General features: G+C 49.2%; 1 protein-coding gene across 1 annotated transcript in view; it reads left to right on the top strand.

Annotated features, from left to right (window-relative positions):
• Positions 1 to 26,185, top strand: part of SOX5 (SRY-box 5) — a 587,891-nt gene that overhangs the window by 535,007 nt on the left and 26,699 nt on the right. The window contains exon 12 of the mRNA XM_015412682.1: positions 24,377 to 24,485. Coding sequence (XP_015268168.1) covers positions 24,377 to 24,485 — 109 coding nt within the window. The remainder of the gene's footprint in view (positions 1 to 24,376; positions 24,486 to 26,185) is intronic.

Below are 26,185 nucleotides of genomic sequence, written 5' to 3'. Positions count from 1 at the left end.
GTAGGGTTGCCAAACCCCCAATGGGAGTGGGGTTTTCCCTGGTTTTGGGGCCCCCAATCCACCACTGGCCAGCCCAATCCCCAAGCCCCAAAAGTCCCAGTGTGCCCAACGTGCCTGGTGTGATGTCATTGCGCTGGGCGTGTTGTTCGGGGGGTGCTCTAGCATTCGGTTAAAAACTCTATGGTGACCAGAAGAGTCCTGGAGCCCCCCACCGGGATGAAGGTAAGGCCTGGCAACCCTAACTACAGGTCTACCTATTGCTCTGTAATTTGGCAGTCTTTAGAGGGCCAGAGAAACCCACCTAGTCTGGTTAGAGAGGTGGCTACCCTAGAAAGAGCACAACAACAATACCTTAGAATACATTTTCCCCAGTACGACATCGGTCGCATCAGGTTTCCCACGGCTAAACAATAATTCAGGTTTTTGTTATTGTACAGATAGTCCCTGCTCAGGTTCTCTCTATATTTGGCTTCCATTCCACAGCGTACCATTAGATGTTGCTCAAATCTAAGCACCGGATGGTCGGCGTCCCCCACCCCCACCCCTATCATATTGTTGTGCCATTCAGGCCAATGGATTTGAAACAGAAACAAATGACAGCGAGAGGAGGGTTAGGCTTCCCCTGTTCCTCAAGCTGTCAGTCTGACACCTTCTGCCGTCAGTCGAATGGCGTTGAATGGCAGGCGACATCCAGCTTCCACTGAAGGAAACCTGCCAGGCCTAGGAATGCGATCACACCCTTCCCTTCATTTCCACAGATCTTTCTTGCCTTCCTGCAGTCTAGCATTGCGTTTTTGGGATTCGTCCATTAAAACGGGGCTGCAGTATTTGCAGCACTGGTCATGTATGTGTGTTATCCGCCGCTGGCTTAGTTGCTCATCATGTCCCCCGTTCAAAAACTCACATGCCTCTGACTTGCTCTGTGGTTAGGAGCACAGACTCTAGTCTGGAGAACGGGGTTTGAGTCCCCACTCCTCCACATGCAGCTGCTGGTGTGACCTTGGGTCAGTTACGAGTTCTCTCAGAGCCGTTCTCAAAAGAGCAGTTCTCAAAAGAGCTCTCTCATCCTCACAGGGCGTCTGCTGTGGGGAGGGGAAGGGAAAGGAGATTGTAAGCTGCTCTGAGACTCCTTCGGGTAGTGAAGGATGGGGTATAAATCCAATCTCCTCCTCCTCCTCCTCCTCCTCCTCTTCCTCCTATCTTTCTATTATCTCCTTCCTTCCTTCCTTCCTTCCTTCCTTCCTTCCTTCCTTCCTTCCTTCCGTCTATCTGGCTGTCTATCTAGCTGTCGGTCTGTCTTATCTATCTATCTGTATGCCTGCTTATCTAGCTTTCTGTGTTTATATGTCTACCTATCTAAGGAAATGAGACCTAAGGAAATGATTGATACCACCATGAAACTATTCAAAGACCATCTTGTTACATGAAGCACTTTATTATTGTTATTATCTATGATCATATGGTTTTTATCTGGTTTTATGTTTGGGTTTATGCCCCTTGTAAGCCGCCCTGAGCCCGCTTGCGGGGAGGGCGGGGTAAAAATGTAAAAAACCCCACCTATCTATCTGTCTGTGGTTAGTTAAAAGACTGTAGTTCTGCTTAGGATGGCACTCCATTAGTCTGTCTATTACCTACCTACCTACCTACATCTATCTATCTATCTATCTTCATCATCATAATCATTATCATCTATCTATCTATCTATCTATCTATCTATCTATCTATCTATCTATCTCAGTAGCACAATGCCATTTTGAATTGTGGTGTACATCATGGGTAGGATCCAGGCTAACTTGGAAATTTCTGCTGGTTTCCCCTTCTTCTTGCATCTTTCCCCCCCCCCATGTCATTCCTCAGGATCCCCCACCCTCTGAGAGCCACTTCTTGCAGAGATCAGTGAGCTGCAGTGGGTCGAGAGAGGCAGGAAAGTTGCATTCTGCCACTGCAAAAAAACCAGTCTGAATCCAACCTCATATATGAGTTTCTGCAGTCAGTTTAAGTGGACATCACTTTTCTAGTCCTCGCTGTTTCACAGAGTCATCTTGTCCATTGCTAGGCAGAAGCGAACTTGTTTTCTCTTCCTCCCCTAGAGAAAGGCTGGCCCACTGATTTATCTGTCTCTGCCCTTCTATCCTGAGGATTTGAGACAGCTCCAATAGGTCTTTAACCACTATACTGTGCTGACTCTCAAGCCATTGTTCTCCGAGAGGGGAAGGGCCAGGTGATGGTTGTCCAGGCAGGCTGGTCAATAGCCTTGTCCATATTAACTGTACAGCCCCCTTCGCAAAAATTCTCATATCTGTGAATGCAACAAAACCAGCCGCTTGGATGCAAACCCAACCAGCATTTCAGCCTTAAAAGTTTTCATCACGTACTAATAACTCAACAGGCACAATGCGCGACGAGTAGCTATTGACAGAGACTTCCGCTGGTGAGGTGCCACTGCAGAGAAGGCCCTTCTGTATTAACCACCTCCTGCTCCTCTGAGGCATCTACCAACGATAAAGGGATGTTCACTGGCTTAGATGGCTCTAAAATAGTAGACTGAATGATACTCATTCAGTGGCTCGGGAGCCACAGGCGGCTCTTTGATATGCAAACTGTGGCTCTTCTGAGCACTATTCCCCAATGTTTTACTTGCCCCATATTTCAGGAAAGTGGGGAAGGTCGTTGCCTGTTGGGGCTTGTGGCTGGCAGGTGGTTTCCACCTTGAGCAGCTACCACAGGAATGAGTAATTGGGTTTTCAGGCTGTGCCTGGCAACTGGGGGGGAGGGGGAGGGACCTGGGGGGGGGGGCTGGCGTGATGTCCTGTGTGTCACTACATCACTTCTGGGGAAAACCCAGAAGTGAGTTAGGATAACTCTAGGAATCACTGAAAACTCTATGGTGAAAGCCACAAACCCCCTGATTCCTGGAGCTACCCTATGTCACTTCCTGGTTTTCTTTGGAAGTGACATAGTGGCATGGACAATGCCAGCATTTTTTTTAATTGATTTTTCTCCTTCTGCTGCTTTGAATGGCAATGGGGTCTGCTGGTGGGGTCTGCTGGTGGGACGGCTTGGCAGTTATAATGGGTAAGCTACGAGCCTCCCCAAGGTGCAGGCCACATGTCAGGGATGGAATTAAATGTAGCTCTTTTGGTTGATGGTGACTGCAAACGTGGCTTTCAAAGAGCCACAGAGTGAGTACCGCTAGACGAGACAAACTAATGGAGGAATCTAAGTCTGTCGATGACTGCCATAAGTCATGGCTCCTAAATGGAGCGCCCATGTTCAGAGGCAGCGTACCTCTGAATGCCAGGTGCTCCGTCCCTCCCCTCCGCTCCCAGAAAAATATGGCAGACCGCAGTTGGAAACAATGGTGGGACAGACGGAGTCCTCCAGCCAGCCGAGTCCGGTTCACAGCATCCCTGTCTACGCCCAAGGTCGTTTTTGGAACCAGGAGTCACTAATGAAGTGCTCTGTTTAGTTACTGGACTCGGATCCAAAGCTGTGGGCCCCTCCTGAACCGTGGAAATGTCACTGCAGAGGCCTGTCGCAGCATTGGTAGCGTCTTTTATCAGCTCTCGGGGAGGCTGTGGCCGAGCAAACGGAGGATTATCAAGCGCTTTTTAAAAAAATCCTTGTGCAACACAGCTAAGTAACCGAGTCACCCTATTGTTTGGTAAACAATTACCAGCAAAGCTCGGCCTGTGTCCCGGCTATCTGTTTACTTGACGGCAGCTACTCCTTATCCTGTGTGGGCTGCGATTTTCATCTCTCTTTCTTGTTTTGAAACGGGCCACCCCTTTCCTCAGAACATTAACCCCTCGGTGGCAAGGATTTCCCTGCATTTTCTCACTGGGTAAAGCCAGGCTAGATCTCGGAAGCTAAGCAGGGTCGCACCTGGCTGGTGTTTGGGTGGGAGACCACCAGTGAAGTCCAGGGCCGTAACACTGAGGCAGGCCCCCGCAAACCACCTCTGAACGTCTTTCGCCTTGGAAACCCAATGGGGGCCAGCTGTAACGGTGGCAGAAATGACAGTAACAAAAGGAAGGCAGTCCGGGTGGGCAGGCAGAACGGTTGGACAGTTCATGGCTTAAGGAGGCAGTTCTGTTGAAAAGAAATGACAGCAAATGCACAACAGAGTGAAGCGAATTTAACACCTATTGATTTCACAGGGACCCTTCCTGCGCTCTCCTTTTAATCCATGTTCACCGCGGTATCCTCCAAGCAATTCTGCACTGAAATCGAATTCAGACTTCTTTTTATTCTGCTTCCCCCCCCCCCCCCAATTCTGCTTTACGTTACCTCCCTTTGGTGGTCAGCCTGGTTGCAGCCTGCTGTTGCCCCAGATTTTCGGGATGCTGTTTTGCCATGGATTTAAATCGCCTCTACTCAAACACTGAGAAAATCCACATTGGCAGACAAATGTGGAAAGGACCTGGGTTCTGGTGTGTTTTTGCCCTGCACTGGCACATGCCCTGATGTTTTACACTCAGAAAGGCCTGTCATTTGACAAGAGGGAGGACTTGCAAAAGGTTTGACCCCCATGGCGAATCATCTCAGAACAGGGTTCCCACTCCTGCTGCGGTGGGTAATAATGCCTGGGGGGGGGACAGTGGGCCCCCCTCAGGAGAGGAAGCAGGGGGAGTCAGAGGTCTGCAACGGGAGTGGAGATCAGCAAAAATGATGCCCCCATCTCTTATTGGAAACTTTCTTTGGGACCACTTTTACATTGAACCTTGGAAGTGGAGTTGTGCAGACAGACACACACTGGGCACATGCACACCATGGGACTCCTGTTGGGGGGCCAACGAGTGTCAATGCTGAAGGGCCATTTTGGCCCTCACCACAACGATGTCCCCAAGTACAGTGCAGCGCAGCGCTTTCCCATCTGTAAAATGGGGATACTAATGTCCCGTAAGGATTGCCACGAGGGCCAAACTTAAGAAGCAGCTGCCATACTTTGCTCATTTGTAGCTCAACAATTGAGCTCAATGAACTCAGAAATATTACAAGGAGAGCTGCGAAGAATAGCCCCCTTCCAAAATTTCCTATGGAATTTAACCCATATTGTATTAAAAAGTAACAATATTATTGCATGCGCCCTTGGAAGTGCAGTTGTGCAGAAAGAGACACATAGTGTACATATACCATGGGACCCCTGCTGGGGTTGCCAAAGGGCAGTTTTTGAATTCACCACAATTATGTCCCCCAAGCACAGTACTTTCCCATCTGTAAAATGGGAATACCAATGTCTATCATCTTGACCTGTATGGCTCAGTTTAGCCTGATCTCATCAGATTTCAGAAGTGAAGAAGGGCCAGCCCTGGTTAGTACTTAGATGAAAACCACCAAGGAAGCTCAGGGTTGCTACACAGAGGTCCTTTCCACACTTGGATCTCATCCCTGGTTTTATCAGAGTTCAACTCGCGACACAATACCTTGCATTTATCCCTGGTTATAACAGCATCCGTTTATCCTGGGACAAGTGTGGGGCAAAACCGGGGTGACCTCAGTGTAATGTGGAAACAAAAAATACCCCGAGATAATTACAGGGGTGAACTCGTGTGTGGTGTAGAATGTAAGTTCCCGGACAGGGTTGAGCCAGAGGCAAGCAATGGCAAACCCTCTCTGTTCATCTGTTGCCTTGAAAACCCACATGGTCGCCATGAGTCAGCTGCAGCTTGACAGTACTTTCTACCACCAGTATCTAGGGAGGATGGCCATAAGGGCCAAACTTCACTAGTTTGTAACTCAAAACTGAACTTGGAAATATCAGAAGGAGAGCTGATGGTTTCCCAAGAGCTGTTCTGCTCAGGACTTTAAAGTGAGGGTTTATTTATATCTGCCTTTCTGGCAGGAATCTCTGGCTTGTCTAGTCAGAGAGGTTCTTGGGGAAATGCTGCAACTGAGTGGGTGCACACTTTCCCGAAAGTAAGCCCCACTGAACGCAGTGGGGGATTACCTCTGAATGTGTGAGGTCAGGCTGAAGGGAAGAGGGAAGGTAGATGGAGGGAAAGCAGAATTTCATAGAAGCTCAAGCACTGGAGGGGACATTCAATATATTTGGTATTTATCGAAAGAGATTGTTTTAACTAGTTTGAAGAGAACTCGGGTGAGCTCATCCATCTTTAGGCCAACCACATTGAAGACTTTATTAAGCACTTTACCCATTAAATATCCTCTACAAATGATAGATAAAAGTAGTTGGGATAAGGCATGAATAAGAGTTCAGTGTATTGTGTGGGCTATGCTTGGGAGGTACTCAGAGAGATGAGAACATAAGAAGAGCCCTGCTGCATTGTACAAGTAGAAGAAGAGCAAGAAGGGAAGAGATTGGATTTATACCCCACCCCCTTCACTCGGAGTCTCAGAGCGGCTTATAAACTCCTTTCTCCTCCCTTACCCACAACAGACACCCTGTGAGGTAGGTGGGGCTCAGAGAGCTCTGAGAGAACTGCCCTTGACAGAACAGCTCTGATAGAACTATGGCTTGCCCAAGGTCATCCAGCAGCTGCAAGTGGAGGAGTGGGGAATCAGACCCGGTTCCCGCAGATTAGAGTCTACGCACTTAACCACTACACCAAACTGGCTCCATTGAGTCCAGCATTTTGTTTCACAAAATGGCCAACCAGCTGAGAAGTAGCCCCCACTGGATCTCGATTTTGAACCCGTGCTTTCAAGCCATCTAGTCCAGAGCAGCGTCTCTGTGTTAAAGGGATGTCAAGTTGCTTCTGATTTACAGCAATCCTATGAATTAAGAGAGCAGAGTTCGAGCCCAGTGGCACCTTTAAGACCAGCAAAGTTTTATTCAAGGTACAAGCTTTTGTGGTATGAATTAATGTCCTCCAAAATATCCTGTTGTTAACAATCTTGCTCAAGTCTTGCAGACTGAGGGTCGTGGCTTCCTTAATTGCGTCAATCCATCCCATGTTGGGTCTTCCTCTTTTCCTGCTCCAGTTTTTTCTCACATCATCGTCTTTCTCAGTGACTCGTCTTCTCATAATGTGACCAAATTATAGCCTCAGTTTGGTCATTTTAGCTTCCTGGGAGAACTCAGGCTTGATCTAGAACCCACATTTGTCGTTTTGGTGGTCTGCGGTATCCATAAAACCCTCCTCCAACACCATAGCAGGGATCTGGTAGTAATTTAAAACAAAACTGCAGTAGACGTCACTTCTCAAAAGTCCTGAAAATAAGGCCTCCTGCTCTTCTAATCTTCACTTAATTCTGCTCTGAACTTCTATAGAGTGGCTTATTCTTGTATAACCGTCTCGGATAAGGAAGAGTGAACTTGAAGGAAGGGGAGGGAGAAGGCATTGTTTCTTCATTTTGAACTTCAATACAAACAAGAAAAGCTGGGGGGGAAATCTCCCCGGCTGATAAATCTTAGTAACATTATAAATAATCTTTTGTCTACTTTGGTGGTCCGGGGAGTTTATATAATTGGAAGGTTAAAGCCCTTCTTTGTAGCCGTTTTCCCTCTTCATTACTACAGTGGGAGACAATAAAACAGGGCGGCCAGACGGGGGGTTAACAATAACCAAGTCAACATTTGAAAGGCTTGCTCCGTTTTTTAAAACCATTTCATGCATGAGGTTTACAGCTCCGTAAACTATCTTTAAGCACAGCCACAGTGTGATGCAACTGTTGATGCAGTTTCTCTTTTACGGCGTGTTTTCCGTGGTAACAATCATCACCAGGACAAAGCCCAAAGTAGCTGTATTAGCAACACAGCCCACAAAACTCTGGACTTGGAAGTCTTTGGATCTGTGTGGATTCCAAGGGGTAGTTGCGTTAGCCTGTCGCAGCAAAATTAAACAGGAGTCTGCCTTAAAAACGAACAGTGTTTATTCGAGAACGAGCTTTCGCGAACCATAGTTCTGTTTATTCGGGAATAAATTTCGTTAGGCTTTAAAGTGCCCCTGGACTCTTGCTTAAGTTTGGATTCATGAGCTCTGTCCCCCCAATTCCCCTTGAATGCAGTGCTGAGATTGGAATATTTCTGACTCAGAACTAATGGCAATATGTTGTGATGTCTGATTTGGGTACCTTAGCACAATGAAGCCTTAGTGAGAGTTGCTCAGTTTGAGACATAATCGGAAACCGTAGTTTAATGAAACTAACCGTGGTTAGTGTGGTCCAGTGTTCTCTCTAAACTGAGTTAGTGTGAGCTAGCTCACAATTTTTTAGCCTCCAGCTCACACATTTTTGCCTTAGCTCAGGAAGGATGGCTTCAGAGCAAACTAATTTATGTAGTAGTCAAATTGTTCACTTACAACTTCGATGCCGGTAGCTTACGAAGTAGCTCACAGAGTCCACAGCTTAGAGAAAGCATTGCGTCGTCTGAACATGAGCTGTTCCACTAACTGTGGTTAGTTGGAAGCAGGGGCAGGTCTACTGTGCTGGCTCTGGCCAGTCGCCACAAATACACTACGCTTAAGCAAGATGCAAAGTCCAAACCAAGGGGTCGGAATGCCAGGAGATCAATCAGAATTCTCAGGAGCAAAGAGCGGAAGCTGGCAGCTGGGACAAGGTCCAAGGTTGCACAGTTGTGTCTACACTGAGGCAGGTGATTGCTTATAACTGGATCCTCCCTTCCCAAGGAGGCAACTTGCAAAGACTCACGGCCCCTCACGTTGCCTTTGCAACAGATGAAGTCTGGCACTCCTCCATCTCTCCTGCACCTCCAAACACTGGCGTGTCCTGCATTGGGGACATTCAGGTGAGCTAGGTGGGGACTCTGGCCTCAAGGTGTCTCCAACTGGGGGTGCTGGGCCAGGCTCTGGACCAATCTCTTCCTCCGACTGCACCTCAGTCTCTTTGCCTTGCTGCCCGTCCTGCGCCGACGCTGGAGCCTCTTCTCCCTCAGGTGCTTGGAAAGACTCCTCTTCTGGGCTGACTCCGGACCCATGACATCTACTATGAAACGAATCATGCTTAAGCTTCATGGCCCCTAATCCTGGAAGGGCCCTGAAACAACTTTTTTTTTTTTTTTAATGAGTGAGTTTCTCAACAACATTGATAGAGTTTTAAAAAGTGTTTCTTACCCAGACCTCGTTGCTGGTGGGAAGGGGCTCACTGTATGGCCCATTTTTAAGGGCTCCACCCCACCACCCCATTCTCCGCCATTTGGGCCTTCAAGGTCCTTGCAAGGGCAGCAAGGCCCTTTGGATCTTGTCGGAGGTTGCCCTATTGTTGTTGGTTGAGAAGCCCCCCCCTCCCGTAACAGTTCAAGCTTCAGGGTCCCAAAAATGGAGGTCTGCCACTGGCTAGAAGAGCAAGACTTGAGTCCAGGGGCTCCTTAAAGTACAGCAAGATTTGCAGTATAAGCTTTTGAGAGTCAAAGCTCCCTTTTTTCAGCTCTCAAACGCTTTTACCCTGGAAATCTCGTTGGTCTTTAAAGTGTTACCGGACTCAAATCTTGTTCTTCTCCTGCAGACCGTCATGGCAACCCGCCTGAAACTAGGGTTAGGGGTGTTTCAATCCAGAGTCTGAAACTATGGCTTGAAGTTGTTTTATTAAGCACAGTCAGACTTCACTATAGTCTTGTATGATGTGCAGATGTGGAGGTCTGGCTCCCCCAGTGGCCCTACAATTGTCAGCTCTGGGTTGGGAAATACCCAGAGACTTTGGGGGTGGAGCCTGTGGGAGGTGGAGCCTGAGGGTGACGGGATTTGGGGAGGGGGAGGGACTTCAATGTGGTGCAACGCCATCAATTACCTTCCAAAGTAGCCATTCTGTCCAGGCAAACCGATCTCTGTCGCCTGAAGATCAGTTATAATAGCGGGAGATCTCCAGTCACCATCTGGATGTTGGCAGCCCTAAGTGGTACTCTCATAGTGAAGGTCAGGATACCAGCCTGGGAATTAAGGACAAATGAAAACAGCATTTGTTGAGGCAAACCAGGTTTTGAATGAGAGACCTGAATGCTGGTTTCTCAAAGTAACCCCAGCTAAATTAAACTCTGGTTTCACATTATCTCTGAACTGCGCCATTCAGATTCCCTTAGAAATGCATTAGGCTACTGATCACAGATGCAATGAAATGGGTACTGAGGTTGCAAGGAGCCAGAGAACTCTGTCCCCTGACTTTTGTGAGTGCCTGTTAGCCTCTGTTTTTAGAAAGCTACAGGAAAGCTACGTTTCAACCATTCTGTGATGGTTTCCTGTCATCTTTTTGTCCCATGACAATTAGAATATTTGCATTATATTCTCAGGGAAGGAAGCATTTAGGATCAGCTGGCCATAGAGTTCTGATTCCAAACCATCTGAAAGAATGGCCATTTAACTATTTGTTTATTGGGCTCCTTTCAAAGTACTGGCTTCTATAACTTCCTTTAGGAATCTTGCAATGACTTATCCCATAAGTTCTTTAGAACTCAAGGGAAAAGGGGTGTGAGGTTTTTTTGTTTTGTTTAATCCTTCATGCCACACAGTATTTGCAACAATCAGACACAGGGCAAGTGCTCCCATCAGAAATCACCTCACGATTGGGAACATGGTAAATTGTTTAGACTATGTGTCAGAGCCAAACTACATGTTGTGGTGGTCGCAAGTTCAACCAGTGGCCACCGACACCATTTTAGAGGAAAATATAGCTGTCTGCAGTGACACCAGGCAATCTTGTCCTCCCTTGTGGGAGGACTTAACTACTACACCAGTTTGATGTAGGGGTTAAGTGTGCAGACTTTAATCTGGGAGAACCGGGTTTGATTCCCCACTCCTCCACTTGCACCTGGCTGGATGACCTTGGGGAAGCCATAGTTCTGGCACAGCTGTTCTTGAAAAAGAGCCGTTTCCTTCAGAGCTCTCTCAGCCCCACCTACCTCACAGGGTGTCTGTTGTGGGGAGGACAAGGGAAAGGAGTTTGTAAGCCGCTCTGAGACTCCTCTGGGTAGTGAAGGGCGGGGTATAAATCCAATCTCTTCTTCTTCTTCTTCTTCTTTTCAAGTGCAGAAACAGCCGGATTCCAGCATTTGAAAAGGTGCAGTGGGGGGGGGTCGCCTGGTGCACCTGCCTTTGTGGCAATTTTTAAACCGCTACATTTCCTTCAAAAATGGCATCAGTGCCCAGGGGTTGGACCTGAGGCCACCATAACATGTCGCTTTTCTCCTCAGAGAGCAGATCAGGACAGACCTTTCTCTGCCTAAGAAAAGATACTGAGACAATGTTGAGCTGTGGGATCAATGGTGTGACTCGATGTAAAACAGCAATATATGTCCTCCTAGGGGTGAGGTACCACAGCCAATGATTACCTGTCTTCTCCCGTTCCTGGCCCTCCAAGTGAGGCCAGAACTGGTTAACATAGATTGATTTGCAGATGCTGGGAGTTCGGCTTTGCCAGGCCGCTCGGGTTCCTCCTCCCCTCTTCTTCTGAGCTCAGTCTCTCGCCACATTTGGCACAAGGCAGAGCAGAACATGAGGTTGGGGAAATGTGCTGAAGCCCGCGCTTCTTGGCACCCTGGGCTGGCTCGGATCCCCACGAGTGTTTAAAAAAAAAAACCACTCCGTGAGCAAAACAAATGTGAATGAAATGTATTCTTGTCTGCGTGGTGAGGGGAGGGGGGAGGGCTCCATATTAAGGGCGAGAAGCTAAAATGAAATTTTAACCTTGAGTTGTGCAGTTGGAGAAGAGCTTTTTTGGCAAAGGCGGCCCAAATGGAGTTCATGGCTCACTCGGATTTTGCCAAGGAGGACACCAGCCAAGTGGGCATCTCAGCAGGACGAATGCCACTGTCGGCCTGGTGTTCGCTTGGCCGAACTCCGTTGCAGAGTATTACAAGGGAAAAGAGGGGGAGGCCCCTCCGTGCACTTGAATCTTGTTCCATCACCCAGTTAGGCTCAAGTACTTGTGTGTGCCTCCAGTGAATTCCACCGGAAAGGAGAGTCAGATTTCGAATGTTCGGTCTCTGCGCAGAGGCTGCTGGAAATCACTTCTCTGTGGCAACGCTCCACGTGGCAGCTGTGTGGTTTGGAGGACACTTCCCGTATGGTTTGATCTAATAGAACTGGAGGCTCCTCTCCATCATCGCTGACCTCCAAATGTGTGCAGTGCTGGTACAGAGTCTTTCAGGTTTGATCAATTCCATGTGATTAGTAGCTGTCAAGGGTTACATCCCCTAGGAGCCAGTTTGGTGTAGTGGTTAGGAGCGCGGACTCTAATCTGGGAGAACTGGGTTTGATTTCCCACTCCTCCACATGCAGCTGCTGGTGTGACCTTGGGTCAGTCACAAGTTCTCTCAGACCTATTCTGGAAAGAGCAGTTCTTGAGAGAGTTGTCTCAGCCCCACCTACCCCACAGGGTGGGGAGGGGGAGGGGAAGGAGATTGTAAGCCGCTCTGAGACTCCTCCAGGTAATGAAGGGCAGGGTATAAATCCAATCTCCTCCTCCTCCTCCTCCTCCTCTTCTTCTTCTTCATCATCATCTTCTTCTTCTTGGTGATGAGGTGCACACTGGAACTATTTTAGTGTCCAGGTAGGGGGTCATAGGGCACAAGGACATGCTTATCTAGCAAGAAATGTATTGATCTAGCATGATAGTTCGTCTACCGGTTACCATAAAAACAAGCCACTTAAAAACAGGAAGGGAGACATTTCATAGTGTCAGTTTGCAATAGACTAGTTAGATTCAAGTCTGGTAGCACATGGACTAGAGAAATATTGTGGGTGGTAATTTCATTTCTGTCAGAGGAAGAATAGTCAACTCGTTACAGGAGGGTTGGTGTCTTTATACTCTATATGGTTGTGGAAGACAGGATCCAGTCTTTGACTGTTCCATCAGTGCAACAGTTAAGTTTAGATTTTTGAAATCTGTTTGGAGGCCGTTACTCAGATGTGGTCAAACCAGCAGAAATTGGAAAAAGTTCGGTCAAGTCACAACTGACCTGTGGTGACCCCAGCGAGGGGCTTTCAAGGCAAGTGAGAAGAAGAGGTGGTTGTTCGCCATTGCTTCCCTCTGCAGAACTTTCCTTGGTGGTCTCCCTTCCGAGTACTGACCCTGCATAGCTTCTGCAATCTGACAAGATTAGGCTATAACATGCAGCCATCTTTCCAGAGACTGGAATGGCCATTGCTAAATAACCACTAAGAAATGCTTGTTTGCTGGGAACTCATGTAGCACAGTTTGGGTTTCCAAGTCCAGCTTGGGAAATTCCTGGGGAACTGGGGGTGTAGCCTTGGAAGGGTGGTTTGGGGAGGGAGTTGGAGACCAAACCCTGTTGGGAAAGGCTGTGGGGCTTGGGAATGTTCAGTCTGGAGAAGAGGAGGTTGGGTGGGGGGCATGATTGCTCTCTTGGAGTATCTGAAGGGCTGTCCCTTAGAGGAGGGCATGGAGCTGTTCCCGTTGACAAAGCATAGGACTCACAAGAATGGGTTTAAATTGTGGATGGGAAGGTACCAGCTGGATATTAGGGAAAACTTTTTGACGGAGTTGTGTCACAGTGGGATCAGGTGCCTCGGAAGGTGGTGGGCTCCCCTTCCCTGGCAGTCTTGAAGCAGCAGCTGGGCAAACACTTGTCAGAGATGCTGGTCTAGGCTGATCCGGCATTGAACAGGACTAGGTGGCATGTATGGCCCCTTCCAACTCTGTGAATCTGTGACTCTATGATAATGCCATACATAATTTCCAGGGGAACTGATGTCCATAACGTGGAGCTCAGTTGCAATTCCAGGGGATCTCCAGGCCCCACCTGGAGGTTGAGAACTCTTGAGCATCGTGGCTAAGAGAATGAGCTGTGATCCTGGCGGTCAGGGGTTCAAATGTGACCCCTGCCATGACGTGCTCACCCGGTAGACTTTGGCAAACCTTAATCTCATCCTTTGGGAGTACGAGGATAATCGTTGTTGCCTTCCTAGTATTACAACACAATTCTATATGAGAAAGGCTATATACGCGCAGGGTATTAGCATGAATCAACCCCTGGCTATATGTGTTCCGCTGGCTGTGGCATGCTGGCAAGGTCTTACTGATCAGAATGGTGCCGAGCGTAAAACGGATCATCGATTTTTATCCTGCTGTTCTGCTTTCGTCTGCAACCAAACATGGAAGGCAAAACTCCCATCTGGAACCTGGCATTTTGATTATTAACACAAAACCATGGTTTACGTCAACTGTGGTTAGTTGTAAAAACTGGATTCAGCTCACGGGTGATCATTCGCATCCTAGGCGCCTAGGGAAGATGCTGGGTTGGATCTGGACTAAATGGTCCACTAACAGAAGGGATGGAGTAATGTCTGTCGAGTCCAGCTTCCATCTGGAGACCCCCGATTTACTTTTCATGCCGCTCTTGAGGGTCCCCCGAAGCAGAATTTTGGAGAGATGAGTAGGCTGCAGTTGGAGGATGAGTGGGAACCAGACCTGTAGCCAGGACTTTGTGGCTTTGGGGGCAAGTTTTTTTTTCTGGTGGAGCTGGTGGGGCTGCCATTATTTGCCATAATGAAGGGGGTGGCACGTGCCCTTCTCCTTCTTCTAATCTGGGAGAACCGGGGTTTGATTCCCCACTCCTCCACTTGCACCTGCTGGATGACCTTGGGCAAGCCATAGTTCTGATAAGAGTTGTCCTTGAAAAAAGAACAGTTTCTGTCAAGAGCTCTCTCAGCCCCACCTACCTCACAGGGTGTCTGTTGTGGGGAGGGGAAGGGAAAGGAGTCTGTAAGCCGCTTTGAGACTCCCTTGGGTAGTGAAGGGTGGGGTATAAATCCAGTCTCCTCCTCCTCCTCTTCTTCTTCTTCTTCTTCTTCTTCTTCTCCTCCTCCTCCTCCTCCTCCTCCTCCTCCTCCTCCCTCCCGCAAGATTTAAAGGACCCTTCAGCTGATCAGTAGGGAGCATGATCAGCTGGAGGGCCCTATAAATCTTGCAGGAGGGGAGGGAGAGGGGCGCGCACCATCCCCATGTCTTCTCAAAAGCATTTAAAGGATCCAATTAAATGCTTTTGGGAAGAAGCAGGGGGCCCTTTAAGGAAGATGGCTGGCCCTTTAAGGAAGGGGCGGAGCCCCTACTAGCCCCACTATAGCTACGGGCTGGGTGGGAACCATTCTTTTGCACCAACAGAGGTGCCTTTCATGAGCAAAAATAATAATAATCTGGATCTAACCCGCTGGTTTCATCACCTTCTCTCTGGCCAGTCTTCTGTGGTATTCAGGGAGTGTGTGAAGGTGGCACCTGAAAAAAAAATTAAGCCACAATGTCCATGTGACATAAGCCATACAAATCCATAGTTAAGACTGTGGTTAATGGATAAACTGCCTACCAGCATAGTATAGTGGTTAAGTGTGGCGGCCTCTAATCTGGAGAACTGGGTTCAATTCCCCACTCCTCCTCCCCATGAAGCCTGCTGGGTGACCTTGGGCCAGTCACAGTTCCCTCAGAACCAGTGCCCCCTCTAAGCTGTGGAGTCTTGTGAGCAAAGATTATACTTTGTGAGCTGCTGGCATTAAAGCTGTGAGCGAGTGATTTGGCTGCTGCATAAATTAGCCTGCTCTGGAGCCGTCCTTCCTGAGCTAAGACAAAAATGTGTGAGCTGGAAGCGAACAGACTGTGAGCTAGCTCACACTTACTCAGCTTAGAGGGAACACTGCTCAGAACTCTCTCAGCCCCACCTGCCTCACAAGGTGCCTGTTGTGGGGAGAAGGAAGGGAAGGCTGTTGTAAGCCACTTTGAAAATCCTTCGGGTAGAGAAAAGCAGGGTATAAAAACCAACTCTTCTTCTTCTATCATGTTTTCAGAGCCTGGTCTGATGGACCTTGACTAGCCATAGTTAGTGGAGTGGCCCACATTTGGACAATCACAGTAAGCATCGTTAGTTGAATTAAACCATGGTTTTATGCGACATCTGAACCAAACCACTGGCTTCTTGCAATCTGAAGAATTCTTGTTTTAGCTCAGTGGGTGAAGCCAATGAGATGTGGCCTAGTCACCAGATTCTGTCCAAAATGCACTTCCAAGATGAATTTGTCTAGGAAGATTATCTAGGGGCTTTCAAAGGCAGCAACAAAAAAGTTTCCGTCCAGCTAGATCTGAGGGCTCCATAGAACGAATCCACCCACGGATGGATTATGTCGGTGGCGCCTTTGGCTGGGGAGGCTCACGAAATCCTCCGTGGCCGAATTTCTCTGCCAAATTCGATCTGTCCGCTCACTGGCGTTAACACATCGTCAATTAAACCTGATTGCGGGTTTGCTTGTTTTTCATTCTGCTCATTTGACTGCCTGCAAAAATGAATCATTTAATATCTATTTATTTGTGCAACGGGCTTCGACTCTCCCGCCAGAGGCAATGCCAGAATGCACAGAGGCACTGGTTGCACAAGCTGGGCAGCAGCGATCGGTCTCCTGAAGCCAGCGTTTTGTGCCTCTTGTCTCCTCCATACAAGTTCATACCATCTCAGGGAACAGTGGAAGACTGCGGAATTCAACTAATTGCATACAGAACATCATATTGACTAGCAACGTAGAATATTCAAATTCAGTATTCAAATTCAGTATATATTTTTGGATAAATTCCTCCACCACCCAAACCCCCAAGAAATTCTCAAGTGGTGAACAGAAAGGCCGAAGAAGCCATTCTGGAACTTAGCCAGAGGGAACTCGCTCATCCATAACCTTAAATGGCCTCACACTGTTTCACTGTTTGGTGTAGTGGTTAAGAGCGGCGGACTGTAATCTGGAGAACCGGGTTTGATTCCCCACTCCTTCAGATGCAGCTGCTGGTGTGACCTTGGGTCAGTAGTCACAAGTTCTCTCAGAGTTCTCTCAAGAGCAGTTCTGCAAAGAGCTCTCTCAGCCCCACCAACCTCACAAGGTGTCTGTTGTGGGGAGAGGAAGGGAAGGAGATTGTAAGATGCTCTGAGACTCTGAGAGAAGGGTGGGGTATAAATCCAATAATTTCTTCTTCCTCCTCCTTCTCCTCCTCCTTCTCCTCCTCTTCTTCTTCTGCTAGTGCATTTCTCCAGGGACCATCCCTGATGCTTCCTTCCATCCTCAAAAACCCTGTGAGAGAAGTAAGGAGATCAGAGAGAAAGATGGGCCAAAGATCACCCAAAGAAACTGTATGCCAGAGTGGGGATTTGAACTTGGGAGTGTCCCGCATCCTAGTCCAAACCTCTACCCACTACACCACACCAGTGATGCATACCAAACATCCAGCTGGACCTGAACTGTCTTCCCTTGCCAATCATGGCATCCAGGCCTATGCTTCATCCTGGGCGGTTATGAGCGTTAACATGTTTGATTAACTGGCTGCATTCCATGCCATCAGCCATGATTAATGGACGCGTCTTGATGTGCAAACCTGAAACCGTTGCACCGTCCAATTTGGAGCCGCTGAATAGATTCTCGCAGGAGGGAGGTGGGTTCCCCCTGTATCAGTGTCTTTCAGTTCATCTGTGAGTGGGCACGCGCGGGAAACGGTGTCCCTTTGCTTTGTTGGCCGCGTGACGCCACGGACGACTCCTCGCACAGCTGAAATCCCCTCTTGCGAAGTGTGTCGTCCTGGGGGTGGTACCCGGCCACCCACCTCGTTTTTCCTTCTCTTCAAAAAACTAAGCCGTGGGTCTTGTTTTTCACTCCGCATCAATGCCGCTAGGTGCCCTTTTGAAGCATTGGATTCAGGGATCACCGAAATCCTCAGCGAGCACGATCGGTGCCACCAGTATAGACCCGCCGGGCCCACTGAGAAGAGATGGGGCAGGACCATCACCAGGGGAATGCTGGCACACTGTTTCTTTTTCTCCCCAGGAAGCCTTTCGGCTTGGTAAACGCCTCGGCGGAGGGCCGGGTTCACATTTTTAAAAAACACTATTTTTTTTTAACATAATGAGATTCTTATTTAGATATTTCTAAATAAATGTACCCAAAGGAGTGTGGGCAGGCAATTAAAGCCTGCCTGGTAAATAATGAATGCAGGGGGGGGAAGGCATTCAAGAGAAGACTGTAATCAGCACCAAAAGGAGAACACTATATGAGCATTCAGGAAAGACAGGGTGTCTTACTTTTTCTCTCTCTCGATCGAAGTCAGATAAACAGGCGAGGGAAATATTTACAAAGCCCGACCCGTGTGGGCTCCTGAAAGGAAAACCCCTTGCCAGCATCTCCTTGCGGGGGAAATGTTAGGACTTCTGAGAAGGCACCTGCTAGCTGATCGGAATTACCGTGAAAGTGCCTAAGCAGAAGAGACATTAGGTTCCACAAAACATTTGTACCCATTGCAGACACGTGAACTCCCAATGCACACGAGGAGGAGGAGGAGGAGGAGGAGGAGATTGGATTTATACCCGGCCCTTTACTACCTGAAGTGTGGCTTACAGTCTCCTTCCCCTCCCCCTCCCCACAACAGACACCCTGTGAGCAGTGTTCCCTCTAAGCTGAGTTAGTGTGAGCTAGCTCACAGTTTTTTAGCCTCCGGCTCACACATTTTTGTCTTAGCTTAGGAAGGGATGGCTCCAGAGCAAACTAATTTATGCAGCAGCCAAATCGCTCGCTGACAACTTCAATGCCCGCAGCTCACAAAGTAGAATTTTTGCTCTCAAGACTCCACCGCTTAGAGGGAGCATTGCCTGTGAGGTAGGTGAGAGATTTAAAGGACCTCCAACTGACAGGTGGTAAAAAAGGTAAAGGTTCCCTTGCCCGAAAGCCAGTCGAATCCGACTCTAGGGTTGCGGTGCTCATCTCCGTTTCAAAGCCGAAGACCCAGCGCTGTCCAAAGACGTTTCCGTGGCCATGTGGCCGGCGTGACTAAACACCAAGGTGCACGGAATGCTGTTACCTTCCCACCAAAGTGGTACCTATTTATCTACTTGCAATTTCTTGCTTTTCGAACAGCTAGGTTGGCAGGAGCTGGAACTAGAGACAGGAGCTCACTCCGTCATGCGGCACACTTGGGTCTCGAACTGCTGAACTACCGACCTTCCACAGCCTGCAGTTCAGCGTCTTAACCACTTGAGCCACCGCAGCTCCCTGAGAGGTGGAAGACCCTTTAAATTTTGCAAGGGGGGGCTGCAGGTACGCGGGGCCAGTCTCCACTGGCTGGAAGCACTTAAATGGACCCTTTAGGTGCATCTAGGCGGCGGGGACTGGCCCCAAGTTCCTGAACTCCAAGCAGCATTGCCACTTGGAGTTCAGTTATGCAGCCGGTGGCCGTCCCTCTCCCTCCCCTCCTGCAAGATTTAAAGGGCTCTCCACCTGATCTGCGGGCCCTTTAAATCTTGCAGGAGGTTAGGGGGAGGGGTGGCTGCCAGCAAATGTTCTTGCGGGTGGGGCTTGGAGTGGGGATGTCCCCCACTACCACTACACCAAACTGGCTCTCTCCATTCATTACAGGGGAAAAAAGAAATTGCATTTATCTGAAGATAGCTTCAGGTGGGTAGCTGTGTTGGTCTCTGGGAGAAGAGCAAGGCTGGAGTCCAGTAGCACCAGGGGTCATTTCCTGCAGGAGCGCACAGGAGCGGAGCTCCGGCAGTAAAGAGCCCAGGGGGCGGGCACATGCAACAAGCCCCACCCCCTGCTCCCAGCAGCCCCGGGCCACGAGGAGCATGAGGATCTGTGCATCCCCCCCCCCCCCCGAATAGCTAGCAATCCAAAACAGTCCAGTGGAGCCTGAGCAGTGGGTGTTGCCTTCTGACACACTTCTGGTGATGTCAGGGTGTGTGGCATATGCAAATAAGTTATGCTAATGAGTTATGCTAATGAGCTCCTGCACCTCTTTTTCTACGAAATGACCGCGGAGTAGCACCATGAAGGTCAATAAGACTTACAGCGTGTAGCTTTCAAGAGTCAAAGATGAAGGGAGCTTTGACTGTCCCAAGCTTATACCCAAGTAAATCTTACTGGTCTTTAAGGTACTACTGGACTCAAATCTTGTTCACTTATCTGAAATAAAGGTTAGGTTTCTCCCCGATAATTAAGGACCGACCAAACTGGGGAAGGGCCATGACTCTGTGGTAGAGAATCTGCTCGGCATGCAGAAGGTCCCAGGTTTAATCCCCGGCATGCCCAGTAAAGGATCTGGCCGTAGATGATGTGAAAGACCTCTGCCTAAGACCCCGGAGAGCTGCTGCCAGTCTGAGTAGGCAATACTGACCTTGATGGACCCGATGGTCCGATTCAGTAGAAGGCAGCTTTATCTGTCCACAAGTACGTGGCATTGCTGCATTGCTCCTTACATGACAGGAGCTTTTCCGTTTGGGTCATTTCCCCCGTCTCCTCCGTCGGTCCCAACAGCATTGCACTCAAACGCAAAGTTCCAGCCATCCTCAGTTGACCCTCCCCTTAGAGCACAGGCCACAGACCCGAAATCTTGGTCATTAATCATGACTTTTTTAAAAAACTGTCCGTTTCATCCCCTGTAACCTCCCCCCCCTTTCTCCTAGTAGAGGTTTTGCTTGAATAAAGCCCATCCCCTTCCTCGATTTTACTTTATTTAATTTATGGATTATCCGTGTCCTTTGTTTGAATCAAATAACCTTTCCTGGTCTCCCGGGTGTTCTTGTTTCTCTTTTGTTTGTTGCTTTCTTCCCCCCCCACACACACTTTAACTGTCTCGTTTTGTTCCTTGGCACTGTGGCGGCAGTGAGTTAAGTGTAACGCCCGGGCCTGCTTCAGCCTTGCTGACTGCTGCTCCGCTGTTTTATAATTAAGTCTTTTTGTGACTCCTTTCTCACCTCCCTCGCCCCATGGCCTGCTCCCGCATGCCAGCCCGCTCCCGTTCCCCCACGCGGAGATTGACTGAGGGTTCGCTTAAGTCATGTCTCAGAGGGGCACCACAAAAACGGGACTGACTGTTTTGACTTCGCTCTGTTTCAGAGTGACACCCTCCGAGGATTATCTAAACTTTCTCTTTCATAGCAGCTAATTGAATTATTTTATTATACCGCATGTTTTAGTAGCGGGAGGTTAGGGGGTCACCTTGTCACCGAAACAAGAGTTTGCGTTTGCCTCCCCTTATCGCATCTGTATTCTGCAGAGAGAGGCAGCCGCGAGCCGCGAGAAAGTTGCAGCGGGCGACTGGGAGCACGCAGGACTGTCTTTCCTTCCCACATTATGATTTGGCGGCGCAGGAGTGGTCCCACATCTGAAAATGTTTTGCAGGAACGATTAATTGAGGGTGACAGGATCTTATCCCATGCTGTTCCAAGTTCTGGAATTTCACTGTGGGATTTCACTTCTCCTTAATTTCAGTTCAGCTAGAAGTTTCATGCCGGAACTGGAGCATGCACAGTTGAACGCATCTTCCAGTCCTTTGGCCTCCTTCCCCCCCTTCCTACGTCGTCAGTAAGCATGTGTGAATGGATCAAACCAGGGCTATTTTTGGGCAGGAACACACAGGAACGGAGTTCCGGCTGGGTCCCGAGTTGGCCACGCCCAGCAGGAACTTATTAGCATAATAGGCCACACCCAACAGCAGGAACTCATTCGGGTTGGCTATATTAGGGGTGTGTGGCCTAACATGCAAAAGAGTTCCTGCTACCAAAAAAAAACCCCTGGGTTTTGACAACAAACAAGGTAAACAGAATAACAAGCAAAAGGGGGGTGTGGCTGGATGAGCACACTTCTGGTAACATGGGGGTGTGGCCTAATGTGCTAATGAGCTGTGCTGTCAGGGGGTGTGGCCCAATATGCTAATGAGTTCCTGCTGGGCTTTTTCCTACAAAAAGAGCCCTGGATCAAACACCAGTTTTAGATGTGATTGCACAGAGGGTTGCATGGAGATCACTTTTCTGTGGTGTTTGAGAAGTGTCAGCAAGTCTGCGTGAGCTAAAACATGCACAGGAAGAATCTTGATGTGTTTGGTCATATGATAATTTCAAGATAGCTTTTAAAAACAGTATTTTATCATGCACGTGGATGTGATTAATGTACGGGGGGACATTGCAAAGGAAACTAACAGCCAAGGTTGGGTTAGAGCACTACAGTCAACACCTGGGAAACCTGGAACACCCAGGACACATCCTCCACAAGGAGGACTTTGTAATGTGTGAATCACTCCTCAGAAAGCTGTCACCTGGTCTCCAAAAAGAGGAGAGTGAACAAGAGACTTGTGCTTCTTGGTGGAACAAGCCATCACAATGGAAACCCACCACTGGGTAATATTTACAGTTGGAAAAGGATCTGGGAGAACCGTGTTTCAGTCACCATGCTGCCATGTAGGAGACAAGAATGACAAAAGCCATTTTCGGTCCTCATTGAGGACAAAAGCAGGTCAGAATGAAGTAAATTTAAAAAATAAAATAAATGGGGCAACCGCAGAGAAGGCACTGCTCCTGGTGCATATGTCAGTCTTGTATCCCCAAGATGGCATTCTGATGGCTCTTCAAGTCAAGAAGCATTTATTGTATGAGGCCAAGGGCCACTACAGTTAAAAAACAACAACAAGAAAAGAAACATATAAACAAAATAAACAATGAACAGTAGATCAAAGCAAGGTTAAAACACATTTTAAAACTTGCCAAACTATAGTTCCAGGTGGTCAGCCATGTTGATCTGAAGCAGTAGAACTCTACTCTAAATTTGTTTTACCAAAATACAGTTAGTTAAATCAGAGGTCATTTCGGGGGGGATCGCGGGGAGCGCAGTTTCCCCGGGTGAGGTACGGGGGGCGGGGCACATGACGAAGCCCTGCCCCCTGCTTCCGGGAGGGCCTTCGCGGGGCTTCCTTGCACTCCCGCCGGCCTTGCAAGTCCACCGCCGGCGGCCGGGACCGTTGGGCGCAGGGGGTGTGGCCTTATGACACACTTCCGGTGATGTCAGGGGGTGTGGCCTTATGACACACTTCTGGTGATGTCAGGGGGTGTGGCATATGCTAATGAGTTATGCTAATGAGTTCCCCTGGATCTTTTTCTACGAAACGACCCCTGAGTTAAATAATATACTTCAGCCTTTAAGTACAGGTCTGGTTTGTATTTTCTTAGTTGCCCAAGCAAACTGTAGCACTCTGTAGGAGACATCCTGATCAGAGTCATAAAAGAATAATTTCTCCTCCACTGTGGAAGGACCTAAGCCATGGGCCCACAAGCTTTTTGAGCAGGCAGCCACTTCTTCAATTCTGACCGAGGGTAGCGAGTGCGATTACAAAATGGCTGTCCCGGGAGGTGGAGCCGACCACAAAATGGCTGCCATGGGGGTGGAGCCAGCCAGGGAGCGAGGTCATGCATAACTCGAATAGTAACACTTCAGCATTTCAGGGCAGAAGCTCTGTTGAACAGGATGCCTTTTTTAAAATGAACACATTATTTTTAAAAACTGTCTTGCATACACAGAGCTTACCTTCAGTCGTGCGGCAAAGATCTAGGGTTGCCAGCTCTGGGTTGGGAAATTCTTGGAGATTTTGGGGGGTGGAGCCTGAGGAGGGCGGGGTTTGGGGAGGGGAGGGACCTCAGCGGGGTATAATGCCACAGAGTCCACCTTCCAAAGCAGCCATTTTCTCCAGGGGAGCTGATCTCTGTCACCTGGAAATCAATTGTAATCCCAGGAGATCTCCAGCCGCCGCCTGGAGGCTGGCAACTCTACAAAGATTTCTGTGCTGTGGTGATAGCAGCTGTCAAAGCCTCTTGTTAGAAAACCTCCACATCAGACCTTTGGTGCCCCATCAGAAGCCCTACAAGGCAAAAAACCCACCTGGCCCCATTCAGTTCCTAAAAACACTCGGCAGATACCGGGGAAGGTGTCAGCGGGCACCGTGCTGCCGATAGGTCACCCGTTGAGGACTCCTTCAAAATCTTAGCAAGGAATTTCCTTCTAGGCGCCATATAGAGGACTGAACAAAATAAAATGTGGGTGTGGCAAGTCTTAAGTATCAAGACGGTCTCTGTGAGAGGACCGGCCTGTTAGCCAAGACTAGCGGAAACGTCAAAAAGATCCCTGGCTTGTGCTAAACTTCCTGTAGATGAGCCGGTTATCTCTCGCAAGCTTTCCAAGGTATCGAGCGACATGTCAGGCAAAGCCAATGTCTTCGATGGTTCTGGGGGCTCGACAAAGAAAAGATGTAGCTGAATTTCCCTGCAGCGCAAAAGCAGAAGAACCTTAAGAGCCAACTGCGAAGCAGGCTAGCTGGGCGGGGGGGGGGGGCGCTCCAGGACGGGGGGGGTCAGCCCTGTCTGAATTTCACACATTCTTGAAGTTCGCTCATCATCGGCTCCTCGGTTGTCTTCTCAAATGGAAGGTGGTGAATGCGCGGGCCATCATTCTTCCCACTCACAACACCTCCCCCCCCAAAAATGTAATTACACATATGCGTGTGTTTTTCCTCTTTAAATTTATTTTTCCGAATGCTTTCGTTACTGTTTGCTAATCCCTCTCCCCCTGGGGGACCTTGCAGATTACCTACAGGCTTTGCCGTTCCATTGCATGTTCGTAAAACGGCTGCTTTGGGCCCTCTCTTCTCTTCTCTCCCCACCCAGGACAAAACGACACTGGAGAACTTGACTCAACAACTGGCAGTGAAGCAGAACGAGGACGGGAAGTTTAGCCATGCGATGATGGATTTCAACATGAGCGGAGACTCTGACGGTTAGTACCAAAAGGCTTTGCCTCGTGGCCAGCTGGGTCGATGTGTCCAACCACCAGCGGGGGGGGGGGGAGCACTGGTATCTTTGAGACATAAACATGGGGGGGGGGCACACCCACTAAATAAGACTGGTGGGATATGGGTACCAAGGGAGGGCAGCAATATTGCCCTTGGCTACTAATCGAATACCGGATCCGTTTCAAGTCGTTGGCATTGACTTTTAAAGCCCTATGCCAGGGGTGTCAAACATAAGGCCCGGGGGCCGGAGCCGGCCCATCCAGGACTTTTATGGGGCCTGCGAGCAACTAGTGCAAGGGAGGGAACAGGAGACTGCTGGGGGGGGGGGAGTGGGAGGAGCCACTCCGACTGTGGCTTCAGCATAGCAGAACAGCCTTGTCCGCAGCAGTCAAGGAGCGTGGGAGCGTCTGCCCAGTTGTTGCACTGCTGGTTCTCCAGTCTGCCCATATCGGTTTTCCTTTGCATCCCCCTCCCAGCCCATGGGGCCTTGCAGTGAGGATACCCCAACTCGGAGCTTATAGCTTCGGTACCTGGTGTTACGTTTTATGCCACACATGGCCCAGCCCAACAAAGAGACATTTATGTCGGATCCGGCCCTTGTAACAAAAGAGTCCAACGTATCTGCCCTATGCGGCCTGGGACTGACATATCTAAGGGACCGTCTCTCCCCATATGTCCCCGGAGAGCCCTGCGCTCGGCGGACCAACACTTGCTGGTTGCCCTCTGCCCAAATGATGTCTGCCTTTTCTGCCCTGGCCCTGGTCTGGTGGAACAACATGCTCCCGTCTGAGATCAGGGCCCTGCGAGACCTATTGAGGTTTCTTAGGGCCTGCAAAACGGAGCTCTTCCACCAGGCCTTTGGTTGAGGCGACGGGCGGCTAATAATTTGGCCTCCCTTGCTGAAGCCCCCCCCCCTTCCCCCTGTTTGGATCCGGAACACCTTTAAGGAGATCTATCATCGCTCCTGGTTCCATGGCCTGGTTGTTTTTAATCATTCCGTATGGCCGGAACCTTATATATTCTCGAGTACTATATTACCTGCCATCTTAAGTGTTTTACCTGTTTTAACTATTTATTGTTAAATTGTTTGGATGACTTGTATTTCCATTGTCGTCACCCGTCCTGAGCCCGCTTGTGGGGAGGGGGGGGGATACAAATCAAAATAAATAAATAAAATTAGTCAGTGGTCTAGCAGATGAATCTTCTGAGGAAAGGTTGAAGGAACTGGGCGTGTTTTGCCTGGAGAAGAGTAGACCAAGAAGAGACATACTCACATGCCTCAGATCAGGGGTCATTTCGTAGAAAAAGAGCTAGGGAAACTCATTAGCATAACTCATTAGCATATGCCACACCCCCTGACATCACCGGAAGTGTGTCATAAGGCCACCCACCCCGCCCCCAATGGTCCCGGCCCTCGCCGGCCTTGCAGCTCCACTCCCGAGCCCCATGAGGGGCCTGGCGGTAGACCTGCAAGGCCGGCGGGAGTGCAAGGAAGCTCCGCAAAGGCCCTCCCTGGCCCCAGGCAGGCAGGGGTGGGGAGAGGCAGGGAGGAAACAACTTACCCTCCCTCTTCTCCTGCCTCCTCCTGGCTGAATGAGGGCCGGAAGCGGGGTGGCCGGAAGCGGGGGGCGGGGCTTCGTCATGTGCCCCCCCCGTACCTCACCCGGGGGAACTGCGATCCCCC

The sequence above is a fragment of the Gekko japonicus genome, unplaced genomic scaffold, assembly GCF_001447785.1.
Source record: "Gekko japonicus isolate JY-2015 unplaced genomic scaffold, Gekko_japonicus_V1.1 scaffold482, whole genome shotgun sequence".
NCBI classification, from domain to species: Eukaryota; Metazoa; Chordata; class Lepidosauria; order Squamata; family Gekkonidae; genus Gekko; species Gekko japonicus.
Note: the sequence above shows the minus strand (reverse complement) of the source record. Positions and strands in the feature narration are given on the sequence as shown.